Source organism: Cibotium barometz, chromosome 59 (assembly GCF_041138505.1).
Source record: "Cibotium barometz isolate CiBa-2024 chromosome 59, ASM4113850v1, whole genome shotgun sequence".
Lineage (NCBI taxonomy): Eukaryota > Viridiplantae > Streptophyta > Polypodiopsida > Cyatheales > Cibotiaceae > Cibotium > Cibotium barometz.
Genome location: NC_141104.1, coordinates 10,335,165 through 10,351,952, shown reverse-complemented (window position 1 = coordinate 10,351,952; position 16,788 = coordinate 10,335,165). Strand labels below are relative to the sequence as shown.

Below are 16,788 nucleotides of genomic sequence, written 5' to 3'. Positions count from 1 at the left end.
ACATGGGTAACATAGCCACGTCCATGAGAATAAACCTTTTTTTCCTTGAACATTGGGCCTAAGTGGTAAGGGCTCTTACCCTTACACCACCGCGGCTTGGGTTCAATACCTGCCCCCTTCTCCGACATGCCTAAGGCCCATTACACATCGCCATACCCCTGCCTGCCCATGCTGATGTGGTGGGGGTATCCACCGCCCATAATTCATGGGCAGGCAATCTCGCCTGCCCATACATGGGCGGTGGGATATGTGTAACGGGCCTATATGGCATGTCCCTTTCCTTAAAAAAAATAAAAAAATCCCTCGCAATTTTTTTAAAAAAAACGTTGGGCCTAATGACAGGCCAAAAATAATGCTGTAAATGGCATGCCTCCTCTTTTTGGAGATGGAGCTATGGACCTCTTTCTACCAGGCGAGGGCTTCCTACTACATGCATGTGTGTCACCAGCTTAATATGCAGCACGATCTGCAAACACAGCCACACACCTTCAAGACCCCGCCATGGTCCTTGTTGTAGGCAGTTGAAAATTCAACTTGCAATCGCAGTTTGCAGGTAACCATTCTTCTGAGATTCTACATAGTTATGGTGTTTTTGTACTCCAGCGTTCACTGGGCGTGGGGATGCTGAATTCTTTAAACCCTTAAAAAACCACCAAAATTTTCAAAAACATATATTTTATTGATCTTCTATTTTTGATGCCAAGGCTGCCTGGTTAAAAACCAACCTTGGGTTTTGGGGTTCTTGCCTTAGTGGCTATCACACCATGCTGTTCCGAAGGGGACATGAGTTTGAATCTCACCTAAATAGATAATATATAACCCACTTCAAACAAGACCTTGCATATAGTGTAATTTTTTCTTGCCTGTTGAAATATGATTTCTCACCTTTATTTAAACATATATGTGTGTATAAACATGACCCCATATTCATATTAGGGGGGAGGAGAGGGGGCGTGCTCTTCTTGAAGTGGCTATCATGCTAGGGTGCCCCGCCAGGCGGGGTCATTGGTTACCTTCATGGGGATTTGCCACCGATGGTTGTGGAAGCCCACTATCCTCACTTGCTGTGGGGAAGTGGGCTAATCCGCCTCTTTGAGGTCCGCATCTCAAAGTAGTCGTCCTTGATCCCCCACCACAAAGCCTGAGGTGGTATACATTGTCATTGTTACGTCCCGACAGACCTAGGATTAGGACAAGGGGCGTGTAACCCTAACCTTGGGTTAGGGTTAACCTAGGATTAGGGTTAAGGCTTCGGACCTGGAGTCAAGAGAAGAAGAAAGAAGCTTCAAAGAAGGCATCACTACATAAGGAAGTGTCCATGAAGACACCATCTCATAGGTCTTCAGATGAAGGAAGGGGCGTCTATGACAGCCCATCTAAATGAGTTTAATGGTATTGTCAGCCAGGTCATTAATCAAAAGTTGGCAATGGACGATGAGTTCAAAGCCACTTTTCTGTTATGCACTTTGCCAGAGAGTTGGGACACATTCAGGACAGCCACTAGCAATTCGCATGCTATGCTGTCATATGCAGATGTTGAGGGTGCTCTTCTTCAAGAAGAGATGAACAGGAAAAACAACTCTGTTGGAAAGTCCAATGCAATGAATGCACGTGGGAGATCCCAACAAAGGGGAAAAAGCCAAGAACGGGGAAGGAGCAAGTCTCGCTCCAAAAGGATTTGGAATGCCATTATTGTGGCAAGAAGGGACACATTAAAAAGCAATTCTACAAATGGAAAAATGATCAAAAGGAAAAGGGAAAAGGCAAAGATAAAGAGAAAGATGAAGCCAAAGATGTAAAGCCAAAGGGCAAAAGTGGAGTCAAGATTGAAGAAATCAATGTGTCACATGCACGTGGCAGTGAGGATGAGGTCCTATTTACGTCTTCACTTGATGCCCATTCACTTCTTACAGGTGGTCATGGTATGCACTCATGGATCATTGATTCAGGTGCCTCCTTTCATGTCACAGGTTGCAGAGACTTGTTTGTCAGGTATACTGCTGGCAATGAAGGAGTGGTTTATTTGGGTGATAACCATGCATGCAAGATTCTTGGCAGAGGTGATGTGAGGCTTGTGTTTTCAGATGGCTCACAGCTTATGCTCCATGATGTCAGGCATGTGCCTGAGATCAAGAAGAATCTGCTTTCCACTGGACAGCTTGATGATGCTGATTATGTTACCACATTTGGTCGTGGAAAGTGGAAAATTAGTAAGGACTCACTGGTTGTTGCCAGAGGCTCTAAGGTGGACACTCTTTACTTCATGCATGCAGGTGTTTGTCACCATGCTACTGTAAATGCAACCGAGCTGCCGAAAATCTCTATGTGGCATAGCCGGTTGGGACACATGAGTGTCAAAGGAATGGAGCAATTGTCTCGTTTGGGTTACTTGCCTTCTCTAAAGTTTTCAAGTTTTCAGTTTTGTGAGCATTGTATATATGGTAGGCAACTATAGTGCCCCCACAAGAAAGCTCTTGGACAGAAAGATGCTCAGTTAGAGCTTGTGCATACAGATGTATGTGAGATGCCTCAGCTTTCTTTGGGAGGGGCAAAATATTTTGTGTCTTTTATTGATGATGCCACACGCAAGGTGTGGGTTTATCCTCTTCGTTTGAAGAGTGATACATTCTCAGTGTTTCAAAAGTTTGTTGCTCTTGTTGAGAATCAAACTGGCAAAACACTGAAGGCTTTGCGTTCCGACAATGGTGGAGAGTAAATGTCCAAACAGTTTCAGGACTTTTGTGATGCTAAAGGCATCAAAAGGGAGCTCTCTACTCCTTATGATCCTCCACAAAACGGGACAGCAGAGAGGATGAACAGGACCATTCAGGAGAAGGTCCGTTCTACGTTGTCACATGCTGCATTACCTCATGGTTTTTGGGCTGAAGCTGTTATGACAGCCGTTCATCTTATAAACAGGTCACCTAACACGAGGCTTGGTGGGAAAGTGCCAGAGGAAGTATGGACAGGGAAGCCTCCGTCATACAAGCACTTGAGAGTGTTTGGTTGCGTTGCGTACGTGCACATACGCAGGGAAATGCGCACCAAACTTGATCCTAAGTCTCACAAATGCATATTCCTAGGATATGGTGACAGAGGTGAAATGGGGTATAGACTTTGGGATCCCGTGAATAGAAAGATTATACGCAGCAATGATGTCATTTTTGATGAAACATGCATGTATAAGGAGCCTGCAAGGCAACAGGAGCCTAGCAGAGTCATCTTTGATGATGATGGACATCATGGACAACAACCAAGGGTTGTAAATCAGCCATTACAGCAGCAAAACCAGCCCTTAAATGGTGCTGAAAATGGTTCAAATGGACAGCCAGAGATGGCAGATGATATCCCTATGGATATACCACAGTTAGAGGAGATACCGGGCATGATTTTTCAACCTTATGGCATGGAACAGGAGCCACCAATGGGTGATATGCAGGCTGGATAGCAACCTGCAAATGATGGTCATTGGGTACGGAGGTCCACAAGACCCTCCAGAGCCCCTGACAGGTTTGTTCCAGGGGTTGACTACTTGATGCTCACTGACTGTGGGGAGCCCTCATGTTATAAGGAGGCTTTACAGAGGGCAGACAAGGCTCTATGGGAGCGTGCCATGAAGTCAGAGATGGATTCTCTGCACAAAAATGGAACATGGAAGTTGGTGCATTTGCCTACAGGCAAGAAGGTTTTGCCATGCAAGTGGGTTTACAGACTCAAAGTTGCACCTGATGCAAAGCCAAGATACAAAGCCAGGTTAGTGGCTAAGGGCTTCAAGCAGGAATATGGTGTGGACTTTGAGGAGATCTTCTCTCCAGTGGTCAAAATGACCACACTTAGAGCTGTGTTAGCTTTGGTTGCGCATGATGATCTGGACTTGATTCAGATGGATGTGAAGACTGCTTTTCTTCACGGTGATCTCCATGAGGAGATATATATGCAGTAGCAAGAGGGTTATGCAGTGAGTGGAAAGGAGAAGCTTGTATGCAAGCTGAAAAAAGAGTCTTTATGAACTCAAACAGGTACCAAGGGAATGGTATCATAAATTTGATACATTCATGAAATCTCATAAATTCAGGAGAAGTGACATAGATCACTGTTTGTACACCAAGAAAGCTTTGGATGGCAGTCTATTGATCCTCATCTTGTATGTTGATGATATGTTGATTGCCGGGAAATCTCGTAAAGAGATGGATGCCTTGACGAAGAGGCTGCATCAAACCTTTGATATGAAGGATTTGGGTGATGCAAATCACATTTTGGGTATGCGGATACTTCGGGACAGGAATCAGCATGTGTTGTATTTGTCTCAGAAGGAATACATTGGCAAAGTTTTGCAGAGGTTCAATATGGACGGGGGGAAGAAGACTAGTACTCCTTTGCCTCCATATGTGAAACTCAGTGCTATGGACAGCCCACAGTCGGATAGAGACAGGGCTGATATGGCCAAGGTTCCGTATGCTTCAGCTTGTGGCAGTCTCATGTATGCCATGGTTGCTACTAGGCCGGACATTGCATTTGCAGTGGGAGTGGTTTCTAGATACATGGCCAACCCTGGCAAGAAGCATTGGGAAGCAGTGAAAGGTGTCATGAGATACCTGAAGGGCACAGAGGATATGTGCATATGTTTTGGCAAACAGGATGCATTAGTGCATGGTTACACGGATTCGGATTATGCCGGTCATCCAGATAACCGGAAGTCTACTACCGGTTATGTATTTACATTCACAGGAGGTGCTGTGTCATGGATATCCAGGATGCAGAAGTGCACAACCTTATCTACTACAGAGGCCGAGTATATTGCAGCCACAGAGGCTTGCAAGGAGGCATTATGGCTATCTCGGTTAGTGGTTGATTTGGGCTATACAGGGGATATTCCATTGTTGCATTGTGACAGTCAGAGTGCCATCCAATTGGCAAAGAACCCTGTCTTTCATGCAAAGACGAAGCATGTGGATGTGAAGTATCACTTCATCAGAGAGGTGATAGAGAACAAGCAAATTCAGCTTGTTAAGATTCATACGGATGACAACCCGGCTGATCTGTTGACAAAGAGTTTGCCTCCGGAGCGGTTTGCTCATTGCAGACACTTGATGGGCATTGGATGAGGCCAGTTTCAGCCTTGATATGGCCTTGTATATTATCATGTACATGCTGATTTTTTCTTTTCCTTCATTTAAGGGCACTTTGCCTTTAAGTGGGAGGTTGTTGGGGTAAAGGCATTATGTCCACACCCTTATAGTGTGTACAAGCCCATAAGTTATAGTACATAGTACACTTAGTACTTTTAATGTACTAAGTGCACTATGTGTACTAGTGCAATATACATGTGTGATAAGGGAGTCACACACACAAATGATGAGTTGACTTATCCCCACAACTCTCTCTCTCTCTCTCCCTTGTTCTCTCTGTGTATGTCTCTCAAACCCTAATTCTCTCTCCCACACGGCATTATGCCCACACCCTTATAGTGTGTACAAGCCCATAAGTTATAGTACATAGTACACTTAGTACTTTTAATGTACTAAGTGCACTATGTATACTAGTGCAATATACATGTGTGATAGGGGAGTCACACACACAAATGATGAGTTGACTTATCCCCACAACTCTCTCTCTCTCTCTCTCCCTTGTTCTCTCTGTGTATGTCTCCCACATGAATTACTCTCAAACCCTAATTCTCTCTCCCACACACCAGCTACTTTCCAGCAAATGATGAACGATCTTTTTCGTGAACATTTGGGAAAATTTGTGGTGGTGTTCCTTGATGATATTTTGATATATAGTCGTACTCTTGAGGATCATGTCGACACCTCACGATTGTCTTATCTATTTTAAGACAGAATCGACTGTATGCTAAATTAAGTAAATGTGAGTTTTTTATGACAGAAATCATTTACTTGGGACACAAGATCACTAGAGATGGATTGAGCATTGACTATGACCGAGTTCAGAAGGTTCTGGACTAGCCTATACCGCGAACAGTGAAACAACTTCGTTCTTTTCTTGGTTTTGTTGTTTTTCTTCGGAAATCTGTGCGGGAGTACTCTCAGCTCACACTACCGATGACCAACTTGTTGAAAGGTCGTGGACATAAGTCAAATCAGCCTATCACTTGGAATAACGATTTGCATATGACCTTCAGACTTTTGAAAGATAAAGTCAAGGAAGCATCTATCTTAGCAATACCTGATCCTAGTCGGCCTTATGTTCTTGAAACTGATGCCAGTGACTATGCCATTGGGGTTGCTCTATTTCAAGATGGTAGACCGGTTGCTTTTGAAAGTAAAAAGCTAGACGACACTCAATCTTGTTGCCAATCCTTGAGAAGGAGCTTTATGCTGTGATTCATGCTCTCAAGGTTTAGAGACATTATTTATATGGCTCCAAGTTTGTAGTATTGACTAATCATCAATCAATCAAGTATGTGTGTGATGCGGATGATTTGAGATGAAGGAAAGCTCGTTGGGCTGAGTTAATGCAAGATTTTGATTTTGAGATTCGTTATAGAAAAGGGTCCATGAATAGTGTTGCAGATGCGCTTAGTCGAATTAGAGAGGTGAATACTTTGTCGTTCATCGAGATTTCTACTGACTTATTTCAGTTATTGAGAGAGTTTTGTAGGACGACTGATAGTTATTTTGGTGCATTTTGACAGAAGATGCAGGACGGGAGCTCATTGATTGACCAAGACTCAATGACTGAGGAGTCTACCATTCAGGCAGCTACAGGAGGCCAGTGGATGATTCGGAATGGTTTACTATTCCGTAATGACAAAATTTGTGTACCACAGATCCCGGACACTAGGTCCAAGATTCTTAAGGAGTGTTACGATGCCCCTTCTGCTGGACACCCTGGGGTACATAAGACATTATTTTTAGTGAAACACACTTTTTATTAGCCAAAGATGAAAGGGTATGTAGAAGATTATGTTCTCAAGAGTCAAGTTTGTCAAGCTAATAAAGCTGAACGCTTTAGACAGGCTGGGTTGTTGCATCCTTTGCAAATCCCAGGTAATAAATGGGAAAGTATTTCCATGGATTTTATTACCGGATTGCCAAGAACACATCAAGGCCACGATTCTATTTAGGTTGTGGTAGATCGCTTGATAAAAATGGCTAGATTTTTATCGACCTGGAAGACTATTACAGCTACGCAATTAGCAAGGCAGTTTATCGAGAAATTGTTTAGACTGTACGGGTTACTGTAGGACATAGTCAGTGATAGAGACTCTAAGTTTATGAGTGATTTTTGGAAACTTGTTTTTGAGAAGTTGGAAACAACTTTGAATTTGAGTTCCTCAGATCATCCTCAATCTGATGGCCAGACTGAAAGAGTGAATCAGATTTTGGAGGATATGCTTCGAGCATATGTATCCAAAAGACAGAGTTTATGGGAGGATTATCTTCCTATGTTAGAATTTGCACATAAGAGTACTAAGCATACGAGTACAGGTTTTAGTCCTTTCATGCTTATGTATGGTTTTCAACCTAGGTCACCTGTTACAGTAGGATTCTCAGGACTTTAGCATGATGCAGCATGTAATTTTTTGCAAGATATGCAAGAAATGTTACAGGTTGCGAAGGAATCTATTAGAAGTTCTCAAGACCGAGACAGATTTTATTCTAATAGACATCGTTCACCCAGAGAGTTCTTTGAAGGAACGATGGTGTATTTGCGAAATCCGAAATATGTCATGTGCATGAAAGATGCCATGGACATTCTCAGTGTTGATCCAGAAGAGGCAGCGAGATAAAGAATATGAACCAGACGTTAGGAGCATCAGGGTGCAGATGAGGTAGTAGCTTGGACAAGGAATGATGCGCTGTCGGCTGCTTACAGAAGGTGGGCGGCTGGACCAAAGCACGAGGTGGCTGGACCAACCAGAGGGCGGTGCTGGATATTATGGATATAAGGCCAAGATTGCTGGCCGACCAGCAGTCGGCCAGTTCTCCGAGGAAATAAAGGAGCTATAAATAGACAAGGTAGCTCATAGTTGGACTCATTCAATCCTTTAGGGATTGGGTCCCTTGGGTCCTATAGTAGGACCAGATTTTGGGTGTTTACCACCTTTTATGAAGACAGCGTAGGGTTGTAGCAAAGTACCCTTTTTGTACCATATCAATATATTGAATTTTCCAGCACATCTCTCTCTCTCTACTCTCTCTCCATATCTGCGTTTTGCATCAGCATGTTTCCAGGAGTGTTTAGGGTTGAAAGAAGACCCCCAGAGCTTCCGCGTGTTACATTGGTATCAGAGCATCAGGCTTAGCAAAACTAAACACTGATTCAGTTCCATATGACAGTGTACAGGTCCAAGGTATAGGAAAGTACACGGATATGAAGCCCAAGGCAAGGAGCACAGAATCGGGAAGAGCTCCCAGGAGGTTTGTTGGTGGTGTTCCACAGAGCCAGAGGGGATGGCAGGCCTGTGAGCCAGATAGGTTCTCGGGCAACGGTCCCAAGGGAGGTTTACCCTCCAAGGGTTATGTGAGAGTGCCAGACTCATTTCTCAGGAATGAAGACCAAGACAGTGTTCAGAGTTAGGGCAGGAATGGATTGTGGACTAGATGGAATCAGATGCATAGATCTTAGTGTGTGACAGAGTGGTTTGGAGACCGGGCCGGGCTTTCAGAGAAAAGGGTTGCTAGGGATGGATGGATGACAGAGGGACTTCGGGAAAAGATTGGGATGATGACAGTCATCCAAGAACAGTTTGGAATCTCGTCATCAAGTTTAGCAGAGGGGGATGTCATGTGCATGAAAGATGCCATGGATGTTCTCAGGTGCTGATCCAGAAGAGGCAGCCAGATAAAGAATAAGAACCAGACGTTAGGAGCATCAGGGTGCAGATGAGGTAGTAGCTTGGACTTGGAGCCAGGACATGGAATGGTGCGGTGTCGGCTGAACGAGGAAGGGCTGTCGGCTGCTTACAGAAGGTGGGTGGCTGGACCAAAACAAGAGGCGGCTGGACCAACCAGAGGGCGGCGCTGGATATTATGGATATAAGGCCAAGATTGCTGGCCGACCAGCAGTCGGCCAGTTCTCCAAGGAAATAAAGGAGCTATAAATAGGCAAGGTAGCTCATAGTTGGACTCATTCAATCCTTTAGGGATTGGGTCCCTAGGGTCCTATAGTAGGACCAGATTTTGGGTGTTTACCACCTTTTATGAAGACAGCCTAGGGCTGTAGCAAAGTTTTTTTTTTCTTTGTACCATATCAATATACTGAATTTTCCAGCACATCTCTCTCTCTCTCTACTCTCTCTCCATATATGCGTTTTGCATTAGCATGTTTCCAGGAGTGTTTAGCTAAAAGAAGACCCCCAAAGCTTCCGCGTGGTACAGGTCGATCTCCGAAATTAAAGATTCCGAGACTTTACGAACAGGTCGATCTCCGAAATTATCCCCTAGATACTGTGTACCATTTCGTATTACACGACGGATTGGTTCAGTTGCATATGAATTGGATTTGCCTTCTCATGTGACATTTGTTCCACACGAACCTGAAAGGATTCTTGGATTTCGTGAAAGAAGATTGCGTAATACGCTTATCACGGAATACAAGATTAAGTGGAAGGATCGTGTTGAGGAGGACGCTACATGGGAGACATTGACTACTCTTCAGAGAGATTATCCTGGCTTTTTAGTGAGCTCAAGAGTGAGCTCTTAGAGGAAGGGGAGTATGTCATGTGCACAGTGTGTATCTTGTTAGAAGTCATCTCCTGTCTAGTTTTATACACCAGGGCCTTTGTTGTGGGTGTGCCCGCCCTTATGAGGTGTTTTTCCATTTTTCCCCACTCTCCGTATTTTTTCCCTATTTTTTTCCATTTTTCTGAGGCTTGGGAGGGCTGCCAGGTGATGCCAGGAGCACCCCAGTGCTGGCCGACTCCATGTTGATCAGTCGTGGGCTACTGGGCTGCTGGCCGACTGGGTTTGATCAGTCGTGGGCACCTGTTTGCTGGCCGACTGCATTTATGCAGTCGTGGGATCTTTTCCTCAGTCGTGGGCACTCTTTGTGCTGGCCGACTGCCCTCTAGGGAGGTATATATAGGACCCCAACCCCCATACCTCATTTGTATCATTCCTCGGGATCTTCTTGTGTATATAGAGCAGAGTTACACGCCTACATCTGTCTCTCTCTTGTGCTGTTTTTCTGCCTGCGTTTTTGTTTTTGCTCTTGTGTTCCCAGATTTGGTCATCATCTCCGCTGCGTATTCTGACATATCTACCGTGTGCTACACGCACACAAGACTAGCTTCGAGGTTTGGGGAAGCTTGGAGCTAGGCAGGCTGATTGGAAAGCTGAGTTAGGGATAGACTAACAGGCGGGCATCCAAGTATGGACGGGCAGGCGCCCAAGTGTGGACGCCCGATGACCGGCCAAGAACCTATAAAAGAGTGGCCAAGGTTAGTCATTAGTCATATAGAGTCTCGTGAGATTTGTGAGAGCTCTATGATCTGGAGCCTGGATCTAGTGCAGACGTGCACCTGCTTTACGCAGCCGAGGCCGGCAGCAATCTCGAGGCCGACGAGGGTAGCTTCGTGGTGGTATGGGACATCGCGAGGTAGAGATTGGTCGGTACGTCAACCTAGTTAGCTCAGCTCGTGGCTCGGTGGGGACAGCCAAGATTGTGGGCTTGCCCACGGCTGTCATGGTTGGGTGGTGAGTCAGGCCTGCACCGCCTTCTTGTTTAGTTGTTTGTTTGCAGGTTTCGAGTCTCGACGTTCTACGAGGAGATCCTTTGGGGATTTGACATTTCCACTTTCCCTTCTTCCGCTGCACATTCTATCATTGTCTTCCTTGTAGATCTCTTCTTCAATATCTTCTTTGTAGCTTGCTGATGATGTCTCTCTTGACATTGTGGAGGCTTGGGTGGTTTTTCCTGACTACAGTTTTACCATCCACGGAATGCTCTTACTTTAGGGAAGCCAAGTTGGGTTACAACCTACAACTCTGATACCAATGTAGCATGCAATGGGTTGATTGTCATAAGGCGCAACAAAGCCTTCTTTATACCTGTGAGTCTGTGCAATTCCACTTTGAGGGAGAAGAGAAGAGAGAGAAAGAAGATAGTAGTTGACACAGTATTGGGTTCCAATCAGGGTCACCGCGAAACGCGTTTCGTTTGCTGACGAAACGTGAAACGCGTTTTGCTATTGAAACTTTCCAATCATGGACGTTGTGTCCAACGTTTTAGGGCAATTGAAAAGTTGAGAAGGAAGAAATAAAAAACGTTCCCACGAGTGCAGGGTGCATGTGACAACCCCCCTCAATCTCAAGGATCTACAAGGGGTGTAAGTCCAAAAGATTTTACTGGTAGAGATTCCCTGTAAGCCAGTGTGATCCTCAGCTCTCCCATGTTGGCCATATCGGTAGTAAAGAAAACCGATGAGGTCGGTGGAGTCTCGGTGGGGCAAGGGATGAGTGGCTGGTGCGGAACATCGTAAACGTCTGCAAGCTCCCGGGTAAAGTGGAAGATGGTACGAGATGCCTGAGTGGTCGGGGGTGGCAGATCAAGAGAGCTCCTAAGAGAAAAAGCCAAATAAGTATGGTCCGCACCAATGGGGCATGTAGGGATAGTGAGAGAGTTTGAGGGAGTCCCTGTCCTCCTCTCCATGCTTGGGGCTGCTCACGAGTAACCTTTGGGTACCGTGCTTCGCGCTTGTGGCTGGGCGGCTCTCCTTGGCATGCGTGTTGCTGCCGCCCTGGTCTGCTCACGAGTAACCTTTGGGCACTGTGCTTCGTGCTCGTGGCTGGGTGGCTCTCCTTGGCATGTGTGTTGCTGCCGCCCTGGTCCTTGGGCTCTCCTTGGGCTTCACGCCTTGGCTCTTGTGCTCCACTTCATTCCCTTGGTTTTGGTTGGGCTTGGTTGTCTTCAAGCTTGCCAAAGAAAGTTCTAGTTGAAAACCAGTTGTCTAGGTGTGCTGTGATACTGTTGTGAGGGGTCTCTGGTGGAAGTGTGAATAAACACAATGACTTTTGGCTCGATAAAGCTACTCCAAATCAGTTTCAAATATTGTTTTCATGCAAAAAAGGTTTTTGTGCTCCCATGTTGCCAGAAGTGTTGTCCTGAAATAAAGTGGCAGAAGTGTCATCTTTCAGAACCAAAACAATTGAAATCTGCAACTGGTAATTTGATCTGCAATTTAGTGAACACGAGGCTGAAATTCAGTCTAGGACAGGTAATGAAATCTTTTCTTCTTACAAAAACTTGTGCAGTTGGTGCCCAAAAAGCAGCCTAGCGAAGCCCTAACAGCAAGCAACTGGTGAGAGAAGGTGGGTAGGGGCCCGGGGGACCTAAGCTCTGAAAACAAATGAAGGAGAATGGCTAGAGACTAAAGCAAAATTCTGTGAGTGCATAGAGATGATAATGGAATTTTTTGCAAACAATCACTCAATACAGGAATTTCCTAGGTTATCAATATGTATATTGCATTCATAGAAATAGCAGTCAGATTAATGCTAACAGACAAACCCCATAATGCATCGATCCGCTTTACTTGCTGATGCACCCAACTACGCCTTATTGAATGCATTTTCCTTCAGTGTATAGATTTTCAGGCCAGGCTGCCAGAGTGAGTAAGAGGGACTTGCAACCATAGAAGGATATCTGCAAGGGATGATTAGGGGTTTAAACTGGAAGTTTCTATATGTATGTACTAAAATCCTTTGACTAGTGGTTCAAGATTTTGGTTTTCTTGGCAAAATCACCTTCTGCAAGGAATGTTTAAGCTATGTATGGTCAATGCAGGGGTAATGCTGTTGATGTAACCTCAAGAAATACAGAAAGTGCAGGAAACTTTTGCTCCTGGATGTCCCAATGGAGAATGGAGGCCATCTTTCTTCTCAAGTGAATGCATTGAAATGAAAGCTCTGCTGTATGGCAAAAGAGTTCCTGCATTACTAGTCAATGGCAATTTTCGAGAGATTTGTCTCCCCAAGGTGTCTGTCGAGGTTTGTACGAAGTATGGAGGTGTTTCAGATGCACGCGAAATTGTGGACGAAACTTCCAGCCACAGTATGGCTTTATCAACTGTGCACATGTCAACGTATATGAAGCAGGGGAAGATTGAGAAGGTTCTTAAAACATTCCAAAAAATGCAACAGTATGGCATGGAGCCAAACCTGTTGGCATTTGTTTTCATATTGAAAACATATGCCAAGTTGGCTGAGTGGGAGCAAATCAAAAGGGTCCATGCCTACATCATCCAATGTGGCCTGGAGTCGGATGTTTTTATTGGCAGTGCCCTAGTTGATATTTATGCAAAATCGAGCAACTTGCTTGATGCTTTTCAAGTGTTTGACATGATGTGCCGCCGAGACACTGTTATGTGGAATGCGATGATTGCCGGATATGCAGACCAGGGATATGGTAGAAGGGCTATAAGTCTGTTTGGACAAATGCAGCAGGAGGGCATAGAGCCAACCAAAGGCACATTAGTCAAAGTACTTAAAGCATGTGCCATCTTGGAAGTCTTAGAGGAGGGCAAAAAAATCCATGTACTCATAATCTGGAGTGGTTTTGGCTCAAATATGCATGTGGAGAGCAGCCTTATCGACATGTATGGCAAATGTAGCAGCATACATGATGCGTGCCAAATGTTTGAAAGAATGTACGAGCGCGATGTGGTTTCGTGGAATGTCATGATTACTGTATATGCAGAGCAAGGCCTTTGTGAAGAGGCTCTTGCACTGTATGAGCAGATGAAGCAAGAAGGGATGAGCCCGAACAACCTCACGGTTTTGGGCATGCTCAAAGGGTGTGCCAAAGGGGTGGTTCTGAAAGAGGGCAAATATGTGCATGCTCAATTGGTTAGAAGTGGGTTCGAGTCGGATCTGCACATTAGAAATGCCCTTATTGATATGTATGCCAAATGCCATTGCTTAAAGGAAGCCCGTGAGATTTTTGACAATGTGTGTGAAAAGAGTATAGTCTCATGGAATGTGATGCTTATGGGTTACACTCAGCAAGGCCTCTGCATGGAGGCTATCACACTTTACAAACACATGCATCAAGACAGTATAAAACCAGACAGTATCACGTACGCTACTATCCTCAAAGCCTGCACTGCTTTGGCAGCCCTTGAACTTGGCAAGCATGTACATGCCTGTATCATAAGAAGTGGATTTGAGTCCAACGTGTCTCTGGGTAGTGGATTGATTGAGTTGTATGCAAAATGCAAGAGCATTGAAGATGCCTTGGTAGTGTTTAACTCTATGGAGAAGAATAACATTGCAGTTTGGAATGCACTTATCACAGCATACTCTGAGCAAGGGCTTGATAAGCGAGCTTTTGCCCTGTTTGACAGAATGCAAGAGGAAGGCATGGGGTTGGACGCTTTCACATATGTCAACATACTCAAAACATGTACCAAGATGGTTAGATTGGATGAGGGGAAAGCTGTTCATGCCCAAGTTGTCAGGAGTGGCTTGGATTTTGACCATTTCATCTTAACTTCACTTGTTGATATGTATGCAAAATGTGGGAGCTTAGAGGATGCACATCACATGTTTGAAAGTTTATCCCATAGAGATGTTGTCTCGTGGACAGGCATGATCACTGGATACTCCCAGCATGGTATGTGGAAGGAGGCGGTTATACTTTTCAAAAGAATGCAACAGGAAGGTTTGCAGCCGGACAGGATCTCATTTATCAGCATTCTTAAAATATGTGCTGGCCTTATGGATCTTGAGCAGGGCAAACAAATTCATGTGGATGTCCTTAGATGTGGCTTTCAATCCGATGTTGCTCTTGCTAATACCATCATTAACATGTATGTGAAATGTGAGAGTATCGACTGGGCATGTGAAGTGTTCAAAAACACGTGTGTGTGGAATGTGGTCTCATGGAATGTGATGATTGCAGGGTTTGTTCAAGAAGGGCATGACAAGGAAGCCCTTCAACTGTTTGAAGCTATGCGTCAAGTGGGTGCAGAGCCAGATATATTAACTTTTATCAGTGCTATGAAGGCTTGCAGTATGCTAGGGGCTTTGGAGTGGGGCAAGAAAGTACATGCTCAGATTAAGAGATGTGGATTTGACCTGGATGTTGCAATATGTAATACCTTGATTGACATGTATGCGAAGTGTGGGAGCATAGGTGATGCATGTGAGATGTTTAACAAAATGTGTGATAAAGACGCTATTTCATGGAATGTAATGATTGCAGGATATGCTCAGCATGGGCTTGGCAAGGAGGCGATTGCAACATTTGAGCAGATGCAAGCTATGCGAATGAAGCCGGATGAGGTCACGTTCATGTCCAATTTGTCTGCATGTAATCACAAGGGGCTCAAAATGGAGGGATGCAGCCAGTTTTATTTGTTTATTAAGGCTTATGGTGTCTTGCCCACCATGGAACATTATGCATCTGTGGCCGATTTGCTCGGCCGAGCAGGCTGTCTACAGGAAGCTGAAGATTTCATCAATGAAATGCCAATACAACCGAATGTCACGGTGTGGATGGCCTTACTTGGTGCTTGCAGATATCATGGTAATGTGGCCATTGGAAGATGTGTGTTTGCATCTGTGATTGAGTTGGAACCGAAATCAACTGCAGCTTACTTGCTGCTATCAAACATTTATGCGGCCTGTGGCAGTTGGGATGAAGCTGCCAAGTTGCGAAATAAGATGGACAAGGTGTGACATCAAAAGCTCAAAGTATCACATGGTCATGGAGTGATGACGGGGATATAAACGGATAATCCATCTGGGAGGTTTTTCCCCTTTGTCATGGGTGGGGTGTGGGGTGGGCTGAGCTGCTGAACGAAGTCAAGAAAGCTACATTTCGACTTCGAAGTGACCAGGCAAGCACATTTTGACTTTTTTTTTTTGAAGGACAGTCCCACACCCGAGTGGGGGTACTGCCCTTCCAAATATTTGCCAGTCAAGGCAGCGAACAAGCCACAGGACACGCTTCACAAATAACCCACTTGGCAAGTTGGAGTGAACACCCTGCACAGTTGTTGAGAGGACTGTCAGAGCAGAGCTGCGATCGTGATGATCATGGCAGCCATGTCCCTGCGCCAGACATGATGAAGCTTCAAGGAGCTGAATTGCATGCCGTTGTCCCTGCACTAATGCCATGGATGATGGAAAGTGCCCAGTGAGTCAGTGAGTCGTTGCTGGCAATCATCATGCCCATCCGCACATATTGAAGGTGAAAAGTGCCTGGAAAGTCGTCACTGGTGTAGGTGTGGCAATTATCATCCCCATCTGCACATACTGAAGGTGGAAAGTACCTTGCAAGTTTGCAAGGGGTATGGGTTATGAGCTCAAAATCTTCCCATTGAGAATCTTGGGCTCTTAACCACTAGACTATTGCCTTAAGGACATAAGCCCTACGTTTCAAGCAATATACCTAGTGAAATCAAATAACTACGGCTTTTACTGAATCCAGTAACAAGCATTTGCTACATGTCAAACTGAAAAGTGACTAGAAGCAAAAGCTTTCAGAGGTGCCTCAACGGTTTGTTTACTGGTCAAGCTCTCTTTCATATATTTACAAGGTACAGTATATCATGATGTGCATTAGGCGTATTGCGTTTCTCTTTGCCCTTTTTGATCATGTGCCTTATATTCACATCCAACTAAATAATAAGTTCCATGTTATGCTCTTATTGTAATAACTTTCCGTATGACAATTTTTGTAGGGGGGTTCTTATGAGTAGAGGACGTCCTTCCCCACTGAAAGCTGGGTAGTTTTGATGGAGGGCTACTAGTGTGAAACCTTCTTAGGTGCGATTTTGTAACTATTCCCCCCTTATGCACCCTTCTTGTAGTGAAAGGA

General features: G+C 44.8%; 1 protein-coding gene across 5 annotated transcripts; it reads left to right on the top strand.

Moving 5' to 3' along the window:
- Positions 1 to 343: 343 nt before the first annotated feature.
- LOC147605472 (pentatricopeptide repeat-containing protein At4g13650-like) lies at positions 344 to 16,538 on the top strand. Of its 5 annotated transcripts, none has more exons than XM_086793222.1 (4): positions 344 to 553; positions 12,219 to 12,349; positions 12,553 to 12,651; positions 12,751 to 16,538. In XM_086793222.1, the coding sequence occupies exon 4, from the start codon at positions 12,864 to 12,866 to the stop codon at positions 15,642 to 15,644; it is 2,781 nt and encodes a 926-aa protein (XP_086649348.1). In that variant the 5' UTR covers positions 344 to 553; positions 12,219 to 12,349; positions 12,553 to 12,651; positions 12,751 to 12,863; the 3' UTR covers positions 15,645 to 16,538. The 5 variants fall into 5 exon arrangements, with proteins under 5 accessions (XP_086649348.1, XP_086649349.1, XP_086649352.1 ...); XM_086793223.1 differs by having other exon boundaries at positions 12,546 to 12,651; XM_086793226.1 differs by lacking the exon at positions 12,219 to 12,349.
- Positions 16,539 to 16,788: the final 250 nt, after the last annotated feature.

What these genes read in the sequence shown, in the direction of transcription:
- LOC147605472 (XM_086793224.1), top strand. Translation starts at nt 12,864, where the DNA reads ATGAAAGCTCTGCTGTATGGCAAAAGAGTTCCTGCATTACTAGTCAAT.